This window comes from Vidua chalybeata, chromosome 3 (assembly GCF_026979565.1).
Source record: "Vidua chalybeata isolate OUT-0048 chromosome 3, bVidCha1 merged haplotype, whole genome shotgun sequence".
Lineage (NCBI taxonomy): Eukaryota > Metazoa > Chordata > Aves > Passeriformes > Viduidae > Vidua > Vidua chalybeata.
This window is the reverse complement of record NC_071532.1, coordinates 38,976,770-38,997,257: the sequence shown is the minus strand read 5'-3', so window position 1 is coordinate 38,997,257 and position 20,488 is coordinate 38,976,770. Positions and strand designations below refer to the sequence as shown.

At 52.8% G+C, this 20,488-nt stretch overlaps 3 protein-coding genes across 3 annotated transcripts; 1 reads left to right on the top strand and 2 right to left on the bottom strand.

Annotated features, from left to right (window-relative positions):
• Positions 1–6,529: 6,529 nt before the first annotated feature.
• SSTR4 (somatostatin receptor 4) lies at positions 6,530–8,820 on the top strand. The gene is made up of 2 exons (XM_053939243.1): positions 6,530–6,908; positions 7,398–8,820. The coding sequence occupies exon 2, from the start codon at positions 7,445–7,447 to the stop codon at positions 8,684–8,686; it is 1,242 nt and encodes a 413-aa protein (XP_053795218.1). The 5' UTR covers positions 6,530–6,908; positions 7,398–7,444; the 3' UTR covers positions 8,687–8,820.
• Positions 8,821–9,384: 564 nt separating this feature from the next.
• THBD (thrombomodulin) lies at positions 9,385–13,012 on the bottom strand. The gene has a single exon (XM_053939242.1). The coding sequence runs from the start codon at positions 12,866–12,868 to the stop codon at positions 11,213–11,215; it is 1,656 nt and encodes a 551-aa protein (XP_053795217.1). The 5' UTR covers positions 12,869–13,012; the 3' UTR covers positions 9,385–11,212.
• A 2,712-nt stretch (positions 13,013–15,724) lies between these two features.
• CD93 (CD93 molecule) lies at positions 15,725–19,320 on the bottom strand. Its single transcript, XM_053939733.1, has one exon. It carries the CDS (start codon positions 19,284–19,286, stop codon positions 17,607–17,609), a length of 1,680 nt encoding a protein of 559 aa, XP_053795708.1. The 5' UTR covers positions 19,287–19,320; the 3' UTR covers positions 15,725–17,606.
• Positions 19,321–20,488: the final 1,168 nt, after the last annotated feature.

The window sequence follows — 20,488 nt, the reverse complement described above, 5'->3', positions numbered from 1 at the left end:
CCTCCCAAGGATTTGTCCCAGAAAAAGAGATTCATTCCCTTTCCAGCATTCCCATTTTCCCAGAATTACACAGACACCTCAGCAGGCAGGAGCTGCCAATGACCGTGTTTGACTGAAATAATTTTATTTGAACACAATTCCCTGTTTCAACATTTTTAAGGAGCAGGGGGTTATTTAAGATGGGTTCAGTTTTAATCAGTTTAATGGGATTTTCTGGTATTTCATGGAAGCGCTTCCAAATGGTCCTGATTAACTTTTCCAAATCAATACGCTTAAGGGCAAAGCATACAATTATCCCAGCAAATGAGCTCCTCCGTGGATCCTGACGGAACTCTGCCTTGGATCTGGGCCTGGATTCCCTTCCCTGATTCATATTCCAGGAGGAAAAGGGGCAGCATCCCATGGATCCTTTTCCCCAGCTCATACTCCATGAGGAAAAGGGAGGTTCAGCCTCAGTTCCCCTTTCCCAGCTTACCCTAAGGAAAAGGGGCAGCACAGGTGAGGCTCAGACCCTGGATGCCCTTCCCTATATTCCCTGAGGAAAAGGAGCACCACAAGCACTGGAATTGCAGAGGAAAACCTCTGGCTCTTGCCTTACCTTTCACATCCCAGTTTTTAATTCCAATATGTTAAACACCCCAAAAATGCACAAACTCCTGGAAAAGCTGGGTTGGGATCAGCACTGGGATAATCTCAAAAATGGAATCCCCATGGGATTCCATATTACTGTTATCCCAATCCAACCACAGATGTGGGAGCACCTCCCATCCACAGGTCAAGGATCACATCCTGCTTCCCATTTATTCCTGCAGGATCCAATATCCCCTGGCTTTTGGCAAGGTGCGACGTTTTTCCAAATTTCCTGAGGTGCAGAATTCTTTGGGAAATGTCAGAGTTCCTGGCAGATTAAGCAGGAGCCGGAGCAAACAGGAATGACATTACTGTAATTCCTGCTGTGCCAGGTCATTTTCCTGCAATATCACAGTTCCCATCCCAAATCCTGTTCCTTGCATGATCCTTCCCATTCCCTAATCCTAGGGTTTTATTTATTCATCCCATGGATAAAAGCAAAGAGGAGGAAAAGATAATTTCCTTCCTTTTTCCTTCCTTTTCCCTTCCTTCTTCCTTCCTTTCTTCCTTGCATTTGGGCGAATTCAAACACCCCTGAAATTCCAGGTTTTTAAAATATCTTTTTAGGTAGGCATTCCCAAATTTCCCCAGCAGATCCTGCATTGTTATAAGAATCCATGGCAGCAGTTCCCAGCACATTCCCAGCCAGGGGATACAAGGATCTGAATGTGGAATTGATATATGGAAAAGTCAGACCCCTTAGCAGAGCTGGGATCATGCAATCCCAAAAATCCAGCCCTTCCTAGTGCTCCAGGAACAGGAAACAACCCCTACTAGGAAAATATGGATTCGCTGCTTTTTTAGGGACTTCTGGCTTCTTCCAGGATATTCTCAGCTTCCCTTTGGGTTTTTCCCTCTCCTTGTCCCACCAGCTGCTCCAATCCCCAAAACCAGCAGCAAATCCTGTTTTTTCTGTGGGATCAGCTAGCTCACAGGGGACTCTGTAGGGATGGGATCCATCCCTCACATTCCCTCTTCCCACCGGGATCAGGTTTGGGGCTTGCAGGAACCACATTCTGGGGAATCAAAAGCTTGGGAATTGCCACCCTTCCTGAGCCTCTGGCAGAGGATGAGCACAGGAATACAGGAGGAAAACACTCCTGGGCTGAATTCCATGGGATATCCAACAGGAGAGCACTTCCTGAAGGACACAGGGATTCTGGGAAGGGTTTGGGAGCGCCAGGACATTCCCTTGGGAATGCTGCTCCAGTCCAGTTTGCACTGAAAGAATTCCAGGGAATTCTTTCTCACCCTGCTGGTGCAGGGGCAGACCTGAGCAGGAGAAGCTGGATTTAAGGGAAAATTACTCCTGGAAAAGCGGAAAAACTGTGGAAGGAGACAAATGGGAGCTGCTGTCAGGAAAAGGAATCAATTTTCCATGTTTTCCAGTGTTTTTTCCAGCTGTTTGCTGATGGGTTTGAGGTGGGGGTGGTGCCAGAATTTGGGAAGCTCAGGAGGGGTTTCCTCATGGGATGAGCAGTTGGGATTCCCAGGAAAAGCCTCTCCTCCTCTCAGGAGTGATCCAGGCTGCGGGAATGTCTGTAAAAGGGGAGAATCCATGGATTTGAGCGGGAAAAGAAATCAATGACTGAATTAAAAGAAGGAGCAGGTTCCCAGTGAAGGCATATCCAAGATTTCCAGGTGTTCCAGCCCATCCCAGTGTCCCCATCCCAACACTGGGAGCACAGGAAGCTTCCTGGCTCCCTGATTTCCTCCCTCTGGAACTGCTCCAGCTTTTCTATTTCTGGACGCCAATTATCCCCAGCTGGCTTTCCATAAAAATTCCTGATGCCTCCAGCCTGGAAGTGGGAAAAACCTCCAGGAACCCATAGGAATCAGCAAAGCCTCTGGATCCAGCACTCCAAAATCATTATGGAATGAGGGAGTGGGAAGGTGATGTCAGCCTGGATTTAGGGTGGATAATGCATCCCTCTGTCCCGGGTCCATCCTGCTCTTCTCAAAAATTCACCACAACCACAGAGGGAGAAACATGGGATTATCCAGGGATTTCATATGGAGCTGTAGCTGCTTTCCCTCTCTTCTGTGTTCCCAGTTCTTTACCTTTCCATCAGTTTTGGAATATAGAGCTTCCAGCAAGGAGAACCACACCTTATACCGAACCCAAATTCCCATGGAATTTGCTTCCCAGTGCTCCTTTGGCATTTCCAAGTTGGAAATCCAAGCTCATCCATTGCTGTCGAATCCAGCAGGATTCAAGCAAATTCCAGGTGTCATTTCAATATTAATCAGGATTTCTCATCCCTCCGAAACTGGGAGGAATTTTTTGAGCAGATTTATGGAAAAGAGCCAGAGGGAATTGCCTCATCATCCCCAAATTCCTTGGGAGTTGGTGATCCTTGAGTTTGGGACCAGATTGGAGCAGGGACAAGGATAATTCATGGAATGGGAAGAGCCACTGGAGCTTCCCTGCATTCCTTGGTCATAGCCCCAAAGCAAGGCTGGATCCACTCCTTATTCCTCTCCACAATCCTGGGATCCCCGAGCTTTGGGACACCACCACTGTTGTCCTCCATCCCTGCATCCCGATCCCCCATCCCAGTGGGAATTTTTTGGAGGAGCAGACACAGGAGCATTGAGCAGGGCCTGGAATGTGGCAGTGGCTGCCAGAGCCCAGCAGCTCCCGGGAAAAGCGCCAGGCCAGGAATAAGGAACTCCAGTGTGGATCCCAGACTGGATAAACACACCCCAGCTCCCACCTGGCATCGGGAATGAGGCTCTGACCTCTGGCTCCACTTCCTGCCGAGATAATACCACCTCCTCTCCCACTGGGAAACGGAGGCCTTTACAGATGTTCCAGGTTTTCCACGGAGAAAACAGCAGGAAAACAACCTGAGGAGCAGCCATGGATCCACAGAAGTGACATCCAGGATCCAAACATCATCAAAATTCCAGGCTTCCCGAATTTTTGGGGGATATTCACTTTATAAATTCCTAAAATGGATACACCCTTTTTTTTTTCACCTTATCATTCATCCCAGGATTCTCCCAAAAATTTTCTCCAATATATTAATAAACTACACAGGAATTTTTGGGAATTCCTTTACTTCCCCCCAAAAAAAATCAGTTGGTTATTTTTGGGTTTTTTTTGTTTGTTTTTTTGTTTGGTTTTTTTTTTGTTTTTTTTTTTTGGTTTTTTTTTTTTTTTTTTTGGTTTTTTTGTTTTTGTTTTTGTTTTTGTTTTTCCCCAGGAAGGGGAAGAAAGCTCCGAGTTAAGAGGGGAAAAGCTTGGGAAGTTTCAAAGTTTTTCCTGGGAGACAAGTTCAAATTTTGGCCAAGAACCTGTTCCCAACCCAGTTTTTCCCACAATTCCCCTCCAAAAAATGGGGGTTAAGGAGAGAAAAAAGGTTCAAAATTGTTTTTTCTAGAATTTGGGAAGGATCCTGTTCCCACAGTTCTTGTCATTCCTGGGAATGCCTCGGACATTTTAATCAGCTTTAAAAAATTCCAAAGCATAAGGCTCGAACATTTCCAAGCATCCCAAATCCCAGGATTTGGCGGCTCCCAGGAGAGGGCAGCAAATCTCCACATTTCAGGCTTTCCTCGGGAAAAACGGGAAGGAGCGGGGAGGAGGGAGGAGGCGGGGAAATTTGGGAGCAGCCCATGAAAGTGGGGCTGGAACATCGTGTCTTTTAGTATCCCATCCAAATATTCTGGGATTGTGTGGAATTCATGGATTCCGAATTGTTGGAGGCTCAGGGAAGATCCAAGGGGTGGAAAAGGGATTCCATAGGGGATTTACCTAGAAAAGGGGAGAGGGACCCTTTAAATGGGAAATTCTCCAGGAAAATTCCACCCCATTCAGGAGTTCATTAATTCCCAACATCGACAGGCTCCTCTCCATTTTTCCCACTTTTTCCAAGCCCTTGGCATGGATTTGAGATCCAGCCCCAGTGAGGGAGTAGGACAAGGATCCATGGACAGGGATAATAGGAACAAAGAGGAAAATTAACTGGATTCTAGGATAAGGAGAGCTGACCAATTCGCTTGGACACTGGGAAAAACACATTCCACTAAATCCGACGATGGTTTCCCTGGAATTCTTTGACTTAGAGACTCCCTACAAACCCTGGGTCTTAAAATTCCAGAACTGCTGATCCCAAAATCCACACATTCATTGGGATGCATGGAGCAAATTCCACTTATCCCTCTGCATCAGAGCAGGCTCCAAGGTTGGGATCTGGGGCAACTCCTAAGGGTGGGATTGAGGAGAATCCCAGGATTTTTAGGAGTTGGGCTCTTTGTGGGTCCCTTCCTACTGGGGACATCCCAGGATTTTATGGATGGTCCTGAAATGGGAAGAAAGCTGAGACTTCCTAATCAGGGCATTCTTATCCCACAGCAAGGCTCCAACCACCTGGAATTGTCCCCCTGGAGCCAAGGTTATTCCTGCTCCTCCCAGCCCAGTTTTCCATGGAATTCTGGGAACACCATGTGGCTCAAATCCATGGCAGTGTTTCCTCCTTTACAGTAAAGGAGCATTTAAAGGTTTCCTGTTGCTCTGGGAGGTGGAGGGGCCCCATGGAATCTACGGCCGCTTCTATTGTTTAATTCCATATTTTCCGGTCTCTGGCTGCAACGGGAATGCCCGGAGCTCCTGGGCTGGCACCCGGGAATTTCTGTGTCAGCACAGTGGGAATCCATTGCTCTTTATCCCACTGGAACACCCCATGGAATTGGGAGTGGAGATGGGCTGCCAGCATTCCCTGGATCCTGGATATTCCCAGCAGGATCAGTGCCAGCTGCACCATTAACCATGATCATAGATTTAAGCAGCGAGGAGAAAATCCACCTGTTTTCCCAGGATTTCCAAGCCCATTCCCAGGAGTATCATAAGGATCTTTATCCCTATTCCCATCCTAGCAGTAGGGCCCCAAATGGGCTCATTCAGCCAGCTCCAAATTCCCAAAAATGCCCAATGCTGTGATTTTGAGATGACTGAGGCAAGTTTGCTCCATCACTTCCTGGCCAGGGTTGAGATAAATCGGATAAGGAGGAGCCGAGGGAGAAGGGAATATTGGAAAAAAGGAGGATCTGGGGGAATTTCATTCCCTACAAATCTGTCTCAGAAATTAGGTGGGAACTGGGCCCTGGTCCCAGGGTTAAAGGGATGCTCCCATGGGATAAAAGGGAATGGCCCCAGGGGAGGTTTAGGTTGGATATCAGGAAAAATTCTCTCCCAGGGCAGTGGTGGACTCCTTATTCCAGGAGGAATTTAAATTCATGTGGACATGACACTGGGGGACCTGGATCAGTGTTGGATTAACATTGGATTCCATGATTTTAGAGGGCTTTTCCAACTTCAGTGATTCCTTTATTCCATGACGCTATTACTCATTGATTCTGTGATTCTGTGATTCTGTGCTTCTGTGATTCCATGATTCTATGATTCCATGCCCTGGGCTGAGCTGCTGCCAGGGATAAGATTCCCTGCATCCCTCTCATCCAAAAGAAAACCAAACCAGCAACTGATTTTTGTAAAAAACCCAAAAAGACAGACTTTCCTCCCATTTTTACTTCTTGCACCCTCATTTCCAGCACAGACTGCGAAATGGGGTGGAATTCCTGGTGAGTTTGGATGTGGGGCCAGGCCGGGCTGGTCCTCACATGTCCAAATCCGGAATCCTGGGATGCGGTGCGGCAGGGAAGGGGCTCAAGTGGAAGGATCTGGGGGCCCTGCAGTGCTGGGAATGAGCGCAGGGAAGGCGGGAATCCGCGGCAAGAATGCGGGATGAGGAATGCGTTGCCAGGGCAACCATTCCTTCTCCATCTCCTACCTCTCCCCGGAGCCACGGGGGGATGCGAGGGCGGGGTGCGGGATTTGGGATGTGGGATTTGGGATTCGGGATTTGGGATGCGGGGGGGGGGGGAATCGGGCTGCGGATCCCGCCCTCCGCAGAGCTGGGAAGGAGCGGGAATGCTCAGGCCGGGAGCCGCAGGACAGCACAGCCCAGCGGGAGAAGGGCGGAGGGCACTGCGCTGTTTTCCAGAGGAAATCCTGGAGCAGAAAGTTGCGCCATGTTTATTTTTTCACGGAAAGCCGATGCCTGCGGCATAGGAATGCGGGAGAGGGGGAAGATCCTGCGTGTCCATCCTTGCTTTGTCTTTCGCTTTAAAAGGTCTGGATCTTCCCGGTCATCTGATCCAGGTCAAGTAGGACTTTCCGTTGGCAACGTATCCCACCGGAGTATCTTCCCACAGTGGCTTCTTTCCCCCAGCAGGAAGTAGTGAGGCTCCTTCAATCCTTGGAATACTGAAAGGTAAAATATTCCCTGCTGGCTTTCTCCTTGGCAGGGTGAATGAAATCTTCGAGATTTGCAGGGGCTACTTAAGGTGGATGGTGTTGATTCCCAGGCAGGATTAGGATTGATTCCCGGGCTAAGTCTGGATTGATTCCCAGGCCGAGTTGGGATTGATTCCCAGACCAGGTTGGGATTAATTCCCGGGCCAGGCTGGGATTAATTAGTGGACCAGGTTGGGATTGACTCCCAGGACAAGTTGGAATTCCCAGGCCATCCCACCTAGTTTGAGTAGCCCCACGCGGGGTTAATTCCCACCCCACCCCACAGCCTCTGAAATCCCAAAAAATTGGGATGCTACAGCCTGAGGAATGACATGGAGGTGTCCAGGCAGGGAGAAGGTTGATGGAGGGAGTCAGGGGGTGGTGGATGGAGGTTCCCAATCTGAGAGGAATGTGGCCACTGGGATTTCTGTGCCCCACAGCCCTCACCCCTGTGCCCTGCTCACAGGTTGACTCCATTGCCACTGCTCTCCCATCCATGGATCACCTCCCACCATGAGCATGGATGCCGAGCAGCTCCTGGCAGCCGGAATTCCCCTCTGGAGCATCTCCAGCTGGGCCAGCTCTGAGCCGCCCCCCAACAGCAGCATGGCAGCAGCAGTGGTGGCGGCAGTGGGAGAGGCCAGCCGGCCCCCAGCCACCCTGGAGCACGGTGGGAGTGCGGCGGAGATTGTGGGCATGGTGGTGCTGCAGTGCATCTACGGCCTGGTGTGCCTGCTGGGGCTGCTGGGCAACGCGCTGGTCATCTTTGTCATCCTGCGCTATGCCAAGATGAGGACAGCCACCAACATTTACCTGCTCAACCTGGCCATCGCTGATGAGCTCTTCATGCTCAGCGTGCCCTTCGTGGCCACAGCGGTGGCACTGCAGCGCTGGCCCTTTGGCCACGCGCTCTGCCGGACCGTGCTGGGCGTGGACGGCCTCAACATGTTCAGCAGCGTCTTCTGCCTCACCGTGCTCAGCCTGGACCGCTACATCGCCGTGGTGCACCCACTGCGTGCTGCCTCCTACCGCCGCCCGCGCATCGCTAAGCTGGTCAACGGTGGTGTGTGGTTGCTGGCGCTGCTGGTAGCTTCACCCATCCCGGTGTTTGCCGGCACAGCGGTCACCCGCGATGGCCATGCGGTGGCCTGCGACCTGCTGTGGCCCAGCCCGGCGTGGGCCGCTGCCTTCGTGGTGTACAGCAGCGTGCTGGGCTTCGTATTGCCTGTGGTGGCCATGGCACTGTGCTACCTGCTGCTGGCCGGCAAGATGCGCGTGGTGGCGCAGGGCATGGGCTGGCAGCAGCGTCGGCGCTCCGAGGGCAAGCTGACACGCCTGGTGGTCACTGTGGTGGCCATGTTTGTGGTGTGCTGGCTGCCCTTCTACGTGGTGCAGCTGCTGGAGCTGCTGCTGCCCGGCCGCCTGGATGCCAGTGCCCACAACGCTTCGCTGCTGCTCAGCTACTCCAACAGCTGCGCCAACCCCATCCTCTATGGATTGCTCTCCGAGAATTTCCGCAACTCCTTCCACAGCGTGCTGCGCCGCTGCCGCGACACCGGCCTCTGCTGCTGCCACACTGACAATGGGGACGGAGGGGACAGCGAGGATGAGGAGGAGCCGCTGGATTACTGCGCTGCACCCCGCGGTGACACCAAGGGCTGCGTGTGTCCCCCCCTGCCCTACCAGCAGGACGCCCTGCGCCCCCAGCCCTGCTGCGCGCACGGGGCCCTCCTCCCCAAAACCACCCCCTTCTAGGGGATCCCAAAATCGGGGATGAAAGGGGATGCCAGATGGAGAGGGCCTGCAATGCTGGGTCCGATTACCGGTTGTGCTGCGCCACTCTCTGAAATAAAAAGCCATAAGACTGGCCTGGGATGGAGCAAATTCCATGGATGGAGTGGTTATTGCCATTATTCCAGCATCCAGGAGCTTTCACTGGGGGTGGAGAGGATCCCAAAATGTTATGGAGTACATGGCCCTCCTGATTAATAAGTAATAAATTCCCATTTCTTCCCAAGAGACAGGGAGACACAGGGAAAAATCCCAGAGCCCATCAGCTCTGCTACATCTACAGCAGAATGAGAGCCTATCATACACACCTCCCTCCCCAACAACCTCAGGATTTTAGTACACCCAGGACCAAATTTCCACCAAAAAAACCAAAAACCAGGAGAACCAAATTTTGGTGAGCTTGGAACCCCAGGGTGAGGAACAGCACATGGAGGTTCAATGGAGTGAGACACTTCCAGCTTATTTGGGGTTTAACTTTGTCCTTGGAATGGTATCAGGGTTGTCCATTATTTATGGCTCATTCCTTCCATTTTAATCCCACTGGGGAAGTTTCCCAACTGGGAACATTTTCATCTCTGTCCTGCCCTGAATGATCCTGGGTTTTCCTGGATTTCTGGAGGAATTTTTGGGAAGAAGAGAAAGAACAGTCCCTGAACAGTTTGTCTAAACCAGATTGGCAAAACTTTATTGGTGTCCACACAGGATCTCCATGAGACAATTCCATCACACAGGGTAAAATTCCAATAAATAAATAAGGATTTACAAACAGGCCCGGGGGGAGCAGGCGGGGCGGGGAGAGGATAAAACAGGGAGTGCTGGGAATTCAGGACTCTGACACACTGTAAGGAAGGAATTTGTGAAAAAACTCCACAATGGGAATTTGAGATTAGGGAGAAGAAGGAGATTTTGGAGATGTGGTGGCAAAACCATCCACCCAGGAATGAGCAGGGGTTTGAGCTGGATAACAAGGAAAGATCCAGGGGAAGCAGATTCTGCGGGTGAGATGATGCCTCAGCAATTTCTTTCCACTCTCAAACCTTATTCTTTCTTTCCCTTCCTTTTCTTTGGATATTTTCTGAAGTGACACCTTTATATTTGATATCTCTTTCTGGATAATCACGGATAATTATGGATAATCAGAACAGCTCCCTCCTTCCCACTACAGCCAAACTGTCCTAAAATAAACCTGGCACATCCACAGATTTACAGCCCTCACTCCATGTGGTTTCATTTTAATCCATCCCAAGGGATCCATGGACAGGATCCTCAGTTATCCAGCCTTCAGGATAACAACCTTTTAGGAAAACCACAATTCCTACAAATGCCTCATTTTGATTTTCCTGGGAATTTGCAGCGGAGGTTTAGCATTCCAGGGGGGTGCTGCATGCTGGGAAGTTCATAGGGTGGGAGGGGGGAATGTGGGGGAATAGAACCCCCCAGTTCTGATCCCAGGCTTCCAAAACCTCTGCCACTCGAGGATAATATTTCACCAGCATAAAGCTATCAGCACCTGCTCTGACATTCCCGCTCCAATGGCAGCTGGAACAGGACCCCCTTTGGCTTCCCAGGGAAGGATGGAGCTGGAAAACTAGATCCTTCTCAGAATTCCCCCCGCCCAGTCCGTGGCTGGGAATGAGTGGCGTGCTGGATCACGCCCCCTAGGAATGTTTTGCCTTGGGATAGAGTCAGCCCTGCACGAGGGAATAGGGAAAATCCCTTTGGGTACGAGGGGTCGTAAAAATATCCCAAATCCAACAATTTAAGGCAACAACAGTGGAAAGTCATAGAAGGAACTGGATGTGGCTCTGCAGCACTGCAAACCTTTCCTACAAAACCCATCCTGGCAGCCTTCGTGTCCCTGTTTAACCTCCACATCCCGGAAAAAATAAGGAGAGGGAATGGGAATCAGGAATTTGAGTCCCACCTTGGTGACACCGAGCCTGCTGTCACCAGTGGCTTAAGGTGACAAGTGCTTCCCACAACATCTTTGCTCCTCCTTCCCTCAGCTTAAAACAAACAAACCTCATCCCAAAGAAAAGCAGGATCTTCCCGGCTCGGGAAAACTATCTAGCCCGAGGGAGGCGGATTTGGGTCGAGATGTCCTTCCAAAGTCCCCGCCTTGGTCACACCGTGCTCTCATCCCACGGATTTAGAGTCACTTACACACGGAGTCGTCCCACCTGGGTTTTTCCTTGAGGTTTTCCCGACCGCCCGCTCGGGAAAATGAAAGCTGAATGCCAAAGAAGCGGGAATGGAGCTGGAGCGGAGCAGTCTCTGGGTGTTCTGCTGACCCCGCTTTCCGGCGCCAGCATTCCAAGAGCCGGCTGGGAAGCAGCGAGTATTTCTGGGAGTGGTGTGATCACAGCTTTTCCCCAATTATCATTCAAAAATTCCAGCCGGGCGGCGGGGAGGGGGGCGGGGGCGGGGAGGGGGTGGCGGCCGATAAATGTCACCCAGTTCGGTCTCCCAGTGTCCGTTCTACGGATGTCCCTACGGCTTCTGTGCCGAGGGTACGGGCTGAAGTCCCAGGTCCTTCTCGTGGGGGCCGCTGTACTTGTAATCCATGGAGCCGTGGGAGCGACAGCGCTTCCTGGCCAGGTGGAATCCCAGAGCCAGCAGGGCCAGGAGGCTCATAAGGGCACCCCCGGCGATGCCCACCAGCACCCCGGGGTGCAGCTGCTCCGCTTTCGGCGGGGGCCGACTGGGGACGGGCGTGTGCGGTTCGGGCTCCAAATCCCCCGAGGACGCTTCCTCGCCATCCCCGTCGAGGATGCAGTCGACGCCGCGGAGGTAGTAGCCGTGGGGACAGTGGCACTGGTAGCCGCCGGGGGTGTTGGTGCAGTTGAACTCGCAGTGACCACTGTCGCACTCATCCACGTCCACGCACAGCTCGTCGCCGTCCAGCACGAAGCCCTCGGGACACTCGCAGGCCCCTCCGGCGTCGCACACGGCAGGGCACTCGGTGGCGTTGCAGTGCAGGCGGCAGAGGGTGGCATCCAGTGGGTCCACGGCGTAGCCAGGGTGGCAGCCGCAGCGGTAGCCGTTGGGCAGCTCCTCGCAGCGCTGCTGGCACGGCGCCTCCCAGCAGGGCGGCAGGCGCTGGCAGTGCCCATCCACCATCCTGTAGCCGCTGTGACACTGGCACTCGAAGCCACCCTTGGTGTTCACACACTTCTGCTCGCACGGGCCGGCCTCGCTGGCGCAGTCGTCGATGTCCTCACAGCTGATGCCATCGGCCACCAGCCGGTACCCGACGGCGCACATGCACAAGAAGGAGCCGTCGGCCACCACGCAGTGATGCTGGCACTGTGCCCCCTCGCAGGGCGAGCGGCACCCGCGCCCGTCCGGGCCCAACACCGCGCCCTCGGGGCAGGAGCAGCGCGGCCGCCCGCGCTCCTCCGCGCACATCCCCGCGCAGCCACCGCCGGCCAGCTCGCAGGGCCACGCTCCTGGGGTGTCGAGGCCCCAGCGCGGCCCCGCGCCGTCCCCATCCTCGCAGCGCAGCTCCAGCCCGAGGTCAGGGATGAACGCCACGCTGCGCGGAGGCAGCGCCAGGAAGTCCGCTCCGCGGGCGCCGAAGGGGGTGGCGTAGGTGACAGGGACGCCGTGCTGGGTGGCCAAGTGAGGACAGCTGCCTCCGTAGCTGTACTGGCAAAGGAAGCCGTCGGCCGGGTCCTCGCAGCGCCGCTCCTCCCAGCGCAGCTCCCGGGACACGGTCACGCAGCGCTCGCCGCAGCGCTGCCCCGACGGCGCCCAATTGGTGTAATCGGTGCTGTGGTCGCCGGTGACCCAGCGGAAACCGCGGAGCCGCCGGCTGGGCTCGGTGCAGGACAAGGAGGGCGACAGCGACAGCCCGAGCCAGAGCCGCCCCTTGCGGTTCTGAAGCAGCAGCGCGATCGCCTCCTCGGCCACGGTGGAGCGCACGGTCATGAGGTGTCCCCCGCCCCGCTCGCAGCCTTCGCTGGCGCCGGAGAAGGGCCGGGACGCCCAGAACACGGCGAAACACTCGTGCTCCAGGCACTGTGTGCCCGCGGGGGACAGGTCCCGCGGCTGTGCCAGCGCCACCGTCCCGAGCAGCAGCAGCAGTGGCAGCAGCGGCCGCATGGCCCGCGGAGGGGGCGGCCGGCGGCGCCCCAAGCTGAGCATGGCCCGCTCCTCCCGGCCGCCCCCTTTATAGCAGCCCCGGCGGGGGAAGGAAGCGCCCGTGGGGCCGGGAGTGAATGCAGCGGTGAATCCCGGCCGGGCGCTGCCCCCGCCCCCGCCCCGTGGCCCTGCGTCCCCTCCCGCATCCTCCCGGCGGCTCCGCCCCGGCGGGGCCCGCCCGGCAGTGCGGGGGGGCCGGCAGCGGCCGGGCGGGTGCCGGGGAAAACAGGGTGAGCCTTGGGATAAAGGGGAAACAGCATAGGGATTTCACAGGAGGGGGCCTCGGGGTAGGAACAGCGCCGCTGGGAATTGTCACCCCGCTGGGATTATCATCCCGCTGGGATCTTCATCCCGCTGGGATGTCACTCAGTTGCTGCCACAGTGCCGGCACTGTGGAGATCACAGCTCAAATCCTGTGTCCAGCTCTGGATCCATCGTGGAAAGAAGAGAGGTTGGACCGTGTCCAGAGATGGGAATGGAGCCAGGAAGGGGCTGGAGCACCAAGAGGGAGCTAGGAAAGGGGCTCAGCCTGTGGAAAAGGAGGCTCTAGGGGGGACCTTTACCCTCTCTGCAATTCCTGACAGGATGGTGGAGTCAGGTGGGTTTGGGATCTGCTCCCAGGGAATACAGAAGATGATTAAGGAAAACGGTTTAGGTTTGATTAGTGAAAACTTCTTTAATAAAAAAAATAATATATAATTATGTATTTCCATCTAAAGTTTTATAATTTATTATATATTTATTATTTGGTATTATTGTTATTAAGCATTATTATGACCCTTCTCCCCATCTTCCCTATTCCCCACAGACACCTCCAAATGGATATCCCATTCCATCAGTTTATCCTTGGGGGATCCCTTTGTGCTGCCAGAACAGAGCCAAGAGCAACCTAAAAATGCAACCTAAATGTCCCAGGCTTCTCCACTCCACAAAAAGGGGATTTGAGGTTGTTTTTTCATGGAATTCCAACATCCTCGGGCACTGCATTTGTCCTTTGGGATGAGCAGCAAATCCCAATTTCCTCAGATCATAGCAAGGAGGTTTCTTTATTAACCTTTATTAAACTTTACTGAACTTTATTGAACTTTGTTTGTCCTTTCTTAAACCCTTGGGGTTTGTTTTGTCCTCTCACAACCCTGGGTGCTTCCCATAAATCCCATGAGGCTGTGGGGAAAAGAGAAGTTTGGAATAATAATAGTAATAATAATAGTAATAGTAGTAATAATAATAATAAATAATTAACTTTCATTTAATCCCATTGGCATTTTGGATCTGCCACAAAAATTGAAAAGAAATGTTCATGGAATTTAATTCCAGCAGCAGGGATGAACTTCAAGGAAAGAGTGTCCATGGGGGAGCTTGGAACAAAGAATTTATCCAAGCAGGATCATTCCCAGGAATCTCTTGGAGACCTGGATAACTCTGATCTTTACTGGCTTTAGGAACACCTGTTGTTCACACAATTTTCACTTCACTATTTCCAATTCTTCTTCCACTTCTCCTTTTACTTCTGCTTCTGTTTTCTGGAGAAAACTACTAAGAGAAGGGGGAAAACATCCTGGCAAACCACCGGAAAAGAAGGAAAGGAGAATGTAGTGGAGATGGAAAAAACAAACAAACAAACAAACAAACCAAAACAATAAATTTCTGCTCTTGCTGAAATTTTTTTTCAGTAACTGCAAACCCAGATAAAAAATTCCTTGTCAAGGTTTTTTCCAGGAAAAAACAGAGCTTTCCCAAACAATGATCCCATCTCACTGCCCTTGCCCTACTGACATTTGTCCCTAAAAGATAATTGGGATGGGTGGGAGGAACGGGATTAATCACAGTTTCATAATTCCTTTTTATCCCACTGCTCTGCTGGCTGAGTCAGGGTGCCAGCACTGCCCTGCCTGCTGACAGGCTGCTCTTCCTCTTCCCCAATTCCATTAATCATGTTTTCCCTGCCTTTCCCTTTGGCTTTGACTCATCCTGGCTGTCCCTGTCACTCTACTTGAAGCGAGCACTTGGAATGCTTGTCCTGACCCTGAAATCCGGGAGTTTGTGTCAACAGGGGGGAATTTTTGGCTTCTTTGAAGGGTTTTGGGATGAGGTTGCTCTGTTGGAATGCTGGCAGTTGTCCATGAGGGAATGGAAAGCAATGGAATGTAAAATAATATGAAATATCATGGGATAATAGGATCTAAAAGGGGTCTATCCTATTATTTGATCCCGAAAAAGACCTCACGCAGAACGGTGCTGAAATCAAAGGGATTGCTCATGGATTTGGGATCTTGGTCATGGGATTGGAACTTTGCTTGTGGGATTGGCACCTTGGCAATGGAATTAGGACCATGGCCATGGGATAGGAACCTTGGCTGTATGATTGGGACCTTAGCCGTGGAATCAGGACCTTGGTTGTGGGATTGACAACATGGTTATAGGAACTTGGTCGTGGTCTTAGGACCTTGCCCATGGGTTGAGGTTTTTCCTCATGGGCTTTCCTCGTGGTTTAAGAAACTTGGTCATGGGATTAGGATTTTGCTCATGGACTTGGGCCCTTCTTCCTGGGTTTAGGGCCTTGCTTGTGGATTTGGGACCCTGTTCATGGATTTAGTGTTTTGCCTGTGGCTTTGGGACTTTTTTTATGGGTTTAGGACCTTCCTCATGGATTTAGGACTTTCTTTGTGGTATTGGGATCCAACAAAGCCCATTCCAATGCTCCTACCCCATGGCCTCAGCAGAGATGAAGGGAATGGCCCCTGCCCAGGATCACAGATCCTGAGAAAGGCTAAGATCATGGAATAAGCCCTAGGAAAGGATTTGGGATCACCACCCACCTACCGTAGAGAACACAAGGATTAGGAGCACCAGACCATGGATTTTTAGGAATATCTTTATTAAAACCCACTACAAACACATTTTTGTTCAAGTTTTCTTGGAATTTCATCTGGAGAGAGGTGTTGGGATAACTTTATGTTGTAAATCCAGGAGTTTCATTCTGGGAAAGCAAAACACTCATTCATGACAAAAAAAAAAATAAAATCCAAGGAGCAGGATGAACATCCCATCACTTCTGGAAGACAGGGCACCAAATTATCTTGCTCCTACTTGTGGGATTCACCAGTTCCTGGACAACTCCCTAAGGAGGCCACAGATCATGATGTGGCAGGAAAAATGAGACATAAGGTTGAATCCAGGTGGAATTGCACCAGGAGGGAGGATGCTACAGCAGGAAACATTCCATTAGGGAGAATCCAGCCTAAACCTTGGCACAAATTCCTGTCTTCCCTTAGATCCATCATCATTTCCCAATGGAATACACAGAGGTTGCAACAGAAATTAGGATTACAATTTTTTGGGAATAAACAGCACACCTCAGGTTTTTCCCAGCTCTGATTCCACCTTCACCCTTCCTTTTCCTTTTTTATAGCCTTATATCCCATTAAAAAACCCCAAGGTTGTCACTTCCCACAGATCCCAATCCGGCATAATTACATGGGATTTCCTTCATTGATCCAGCTACTCCTAATGCTCTGCTGGCTTGGGATTTGGGAATTTTCAGCAGGATTTCCAAGAATCCTGCTGCTGCAGTCCCCGCCTTTCTCTCAACCCAGGCAGAACATAGAAAACATTCCTATCAGCTCCATTTTCCTGTTTGCAGCTCACAATGGAGCCCCAAGACAAAAAAAAAAAAAAAAAAATAAAAGCAGGAAAGGGTTTTCCTCAGCACATGGAATGACAGGATGCAGCTCCCTACCCACTGCAAACTCCTTTGTGTTCCATTCCCATTCCTGGAGCAATTCAGCTCCAGGGACAAAATAACTCAAACAGAAACCCCAGGAAGCTGCTGGAGCCTTCAAATCCTGTGGCTGATCTTTTCCAGCCCTTCATAGCATAAATAAACCATGAAGGAGGTGCTGCTGGATGTGGCCCTCAGGATATTGAGGAGAATTCCCACTGGAAAGACTGGAAGAGGCTCAAAGAATTTTGGGAAGTACCTGGGGAGCAACTTGGCCCAGAGAGTTTTTTGGGAGTTACAAGTTTTACACAGAATAATCAGCAAATATTCCAATTCCAGTGTGTTCCTTACACAGGGAAAGAGGGAAAACACACTCAGCCTGGAGCTGGGAAGGATTCTTCCCCCCCAGAAAAAGATCCAACAGGAAAAGCCCAGCCTCCCATGTGGATGATGGGAAGGAGAGCATTGTTTTCTCTGTTTAGAAGTGGATTTAGGCAGGATACTCAGGAAATAAGGAAGTGGTTATTCCAAACACAGTTTTTCCTACCTTTATGCCATTCCTTGGCTCTGTGATAAGCAGTTTTCCCTGGTTTCAGGTAACAGATTTTTAATAAAACCCTTTAAAAAGTAACCCTTAAATCCCACCCTGGTTGTGTCTGCAGGGGCCTGTTCGAGCTCTGCTGAGGCACATTCCAATTTCAAACCCATCCCGACTTCAAACCCTTTTCTATCCTGATTTCAAACCCTTTTCCAGGAGAACGAGGAAAATCCAGAGGGAGCAGTGTACAAGGGACTGCAGGAGGATTCCAAGTGAGAAGTTTCCCTTTAGGAACATGATCCCACAATTCCAAATTTGCCTTTTGGAACAGAGCTGAGGAGACAAATTCCACCCCATTCCCTCTCCCCTCTCGTTAACCCTTGGAGCAGCAGGACTGTAAATCCCACTGGAACAGCCAGAGGAGCTCACTTTGGGTACAAAGCATTCCCTCCCACCCTTTTATTGGGATTTTTAACCCACTCCTACCTGCGCTCCCCGCGGTTCTCGGGCTGCTCGGGCACCCAGCAATAATTATCGGCCGCGTTTTTGGCCGGCGGCTTCTCCCTCTTGGCCGCCCTTTTCCTGCAAGCCACGAGCGCCAGGGCGAACGCCAGCAGGAGCAGGATGGCCACCAGGCTGCCCACGATGTAATAGAGCAGCAGCCGCGGGCCGTCGGCGCTGTGCTCGTCCGAGCCGACTCCCAGTCCCGCGGTGGGCATTCCCAGAGTACGCGGAATGCTCGTGGTCCATGGGATGCGCGTGGTGCGTGGGATGCCGGAGCTTTGTGGGATGACGGTGGAGCTCTGTGGGATGACGGTGGAGCTCTGTGGGATACCGGAGCTCTGTGGGATACTGTTTGGAATCGCGTCTCCGGGGCTGCAGCCGTGGCCATCCGCGTCCCGAAGGGATCCAGGCGGGCACAGGCACTCGTAGCCGCCGGGGAAGTTGCGGCAGGCGCCGGGACACGGATCCCGCAGGCATTCATCCACATCCAGGCAGGACTCTCCTCCCGGCTGCCGCTGGAAGCCAGGCCGGCAGGCGCAGCGAAAGGAGCCGGGAATATTTATGCAGAGCTGCAGGCACGCGTGGGGCTGGGCACACTCATCCACGTCGTGGCAGTGGTGGCCAGCGGGCCCCGCTGGGCTGTAGCCGGGCCGGCAGTGGCACTGGAAGCCGCCGGGAAAGTTGTGGCACTGGTGCTGGCACGGCTCCGACTCGCACTCATCCACATCCGAGCATCCGCGGCCGTCGGCTGCCAGGGCGTAGCCAGGCTCGCAGCCGCACTCGAAGCCGCCGGGCAGCGCCCGGCAGGATCCCTGGCAGGGATTGGGATGGCAGGAATCCTCGGGAACGCAGGAGGCCATGTCGGCGGCCAGCACGTAGCCAGGTTGGCAGGCGCAGCGCGGGGACTCGCCGAGCCCATCCAGGCAGCGCTGCTGGCAGCCGCCGTTGTGGTGGCCGCAGTTGACCGGGCACAGGGGACCCGACGGGTGCCAGGCGAAGCCACCCCCGTCTAGCGGCCCCTTGCAGACGGCGAAGGCCGAGGCTCGGCCGCTGTCGCACTCCACCTCGGCCAGTGTCCCGAAGGGAGCGGCGGCCAGGCGGGCGCTGCGCACCCCGAACGGGGTGGTGTAGGTGACCGTGCCGCGGCCGGCCAGCGGCAGGAGCCCGCACATTCCCTGGAAGCTGAACTTGCAGAGGAAAGCCGGGAGCGTGCTCCGGCAGGCGCGGTCCGCCCAGCCGCCGGGGCCGTGCGGGCCGGGTGGCCGCAGGGCGACACAGCGGGCGCTCACGCAGGTGACCGCCGGTTCGGATGCCCACTCTGAGAAGTTGGTCGGCTCCCCTCCGGCCACCCAGGAGAAGCCTCGCAGCGGCTCCTGCGGCCGCACGCAGTGACCCCTGGGCAGGGCAAGGCCGAGCCAGGCCGGGCCGGCCCGGTCGGCTCTGGCTAGCAGCTCCCGCAGCCGCGCGGCCTCGCCGGCGCTGCCCACTGGCGCCAGATTGCCCCCGTTACCCTCGCAGCGCTCCTGGGCGCTTTTCCAGCTGCTCTCATCCCGGTGCAAAGTATAGCAGGCACTGTCGGCACACAGCACGTCCACGTCCTCCCCTCCACAGCTCCAGGCCAGCAGCAGCAGCAGCAGAAGCAGCCGGAGTGTGGCCATCCTGCCGGACAAACGGACAAATGACCAGCAGAGTCACCTCCGGCGGTCACATCCCACTGTCCCGCCGAGCTCTCCCGAAACACATCCTGTGCTCCCGGCTTTCCTATTTATCACTGGAGGCTGCGGCTTCCTGTAGCGTGCACCTCGTTGCGCTCCCTGGCTTCCCTTTGTGAGAAACACGTTCACTCTCCTGTGAAAAATTAAAAAGTTTAATAAAGGACAGTAGGAGACAAAGTAAAGCAAATATTACAGCTTGGTGCGTCTTGGCACTCAGCCAAGAGCACACCTTCACCTTCGGGGATACCCCTTAAATACCTTTTCCATTACCTCAGTCCTTTGCATCTTCATACACCCTTATCCATAGCCATAAACCAGTTTATATATTCCAGGAACTATTTCACATGGCCCCTCCTTGGGTCCGCCTTTTTGGAGCCTTCATGTCACTTGGGTGTGTGGCTTTGGTTCCTCTTTATCACTTCCACTTTGGGCCTTGGTCCACACTTTCTTCAGATGGCAGATGCTGATAGTTGGCATATCAGTAGCAGGATCCTCATTACACGTTCGCTGGATGTTATCCCAACCAAACAGAGTTCACTCATAACTACATCAGCTGCCACTACTGCTATGTCTAAGATTTTGTTAATAGCAGAAATAAAAGCAAAGTTATTTTAACATTATACATACAGCATTCAGCCTAATATTTGTGAAAAGCCAACAATATAGCATGTGTTTATAACACCTTTCCCGCCGGCTCCTCGCTTCCGTCCCAAAGTTTTGGGTAAAACACGCTGCATTTTTTTTTTTTTTTCCCTCCAAGAATTTTATTTATTCCCTCCAGTAGCAGCTGAGTTTTCCAAGCCCTAATAGGGGCCGGGATTTTTCAGGCACATGTTGCTAAAAGGGGAAGAAAAACATCCCGGCTAAAAAGCCGTGGGATCTGTGGATATCAGCCTCTAAAAAAGAGGGGATATTTGGCATGGCCTCTCCTGTGCATGTGCAAAGATTCCAGCACATTTTTCCCTTTCTTTAAATAGATAGAAGAGCCCTGAAATAGGAGCTGGGTCGTGGGAAGGTCCTGGGAATACTGGGATGGAGCCAAGCTCGGCCAGGCTCCAGTGCCATCCCAAGCAGCACTGTCCATGGATGGACATTCCATGGATGAGGATTCCTCACTGAATTCTAGGTTTGGGCTGGAAAAGCTC

Coding starts and splice junctions, on each gene's coding strand:
- SSTR4 (XM_053939243.1), top strand. CDS start 7,445: ATGAGCATGGATGCCGAGCAGCTCCTGGCAGCCGGAATTCCCCTCTGG.
- THBD (XM_053939242.1), bottom strand. CDS start 12,868: ATGCTCAGCTTGGGGCGCCGCCGGCCGCCCCCTCCGCGGGCCATGCGG.
- CD93 (XM_053939733.1), bottom strand. CDS start 19,286: ATGGCCACACTCCGGCTGCTTCTGCTGCTGCTGCTGCTGGCCTGGAGC.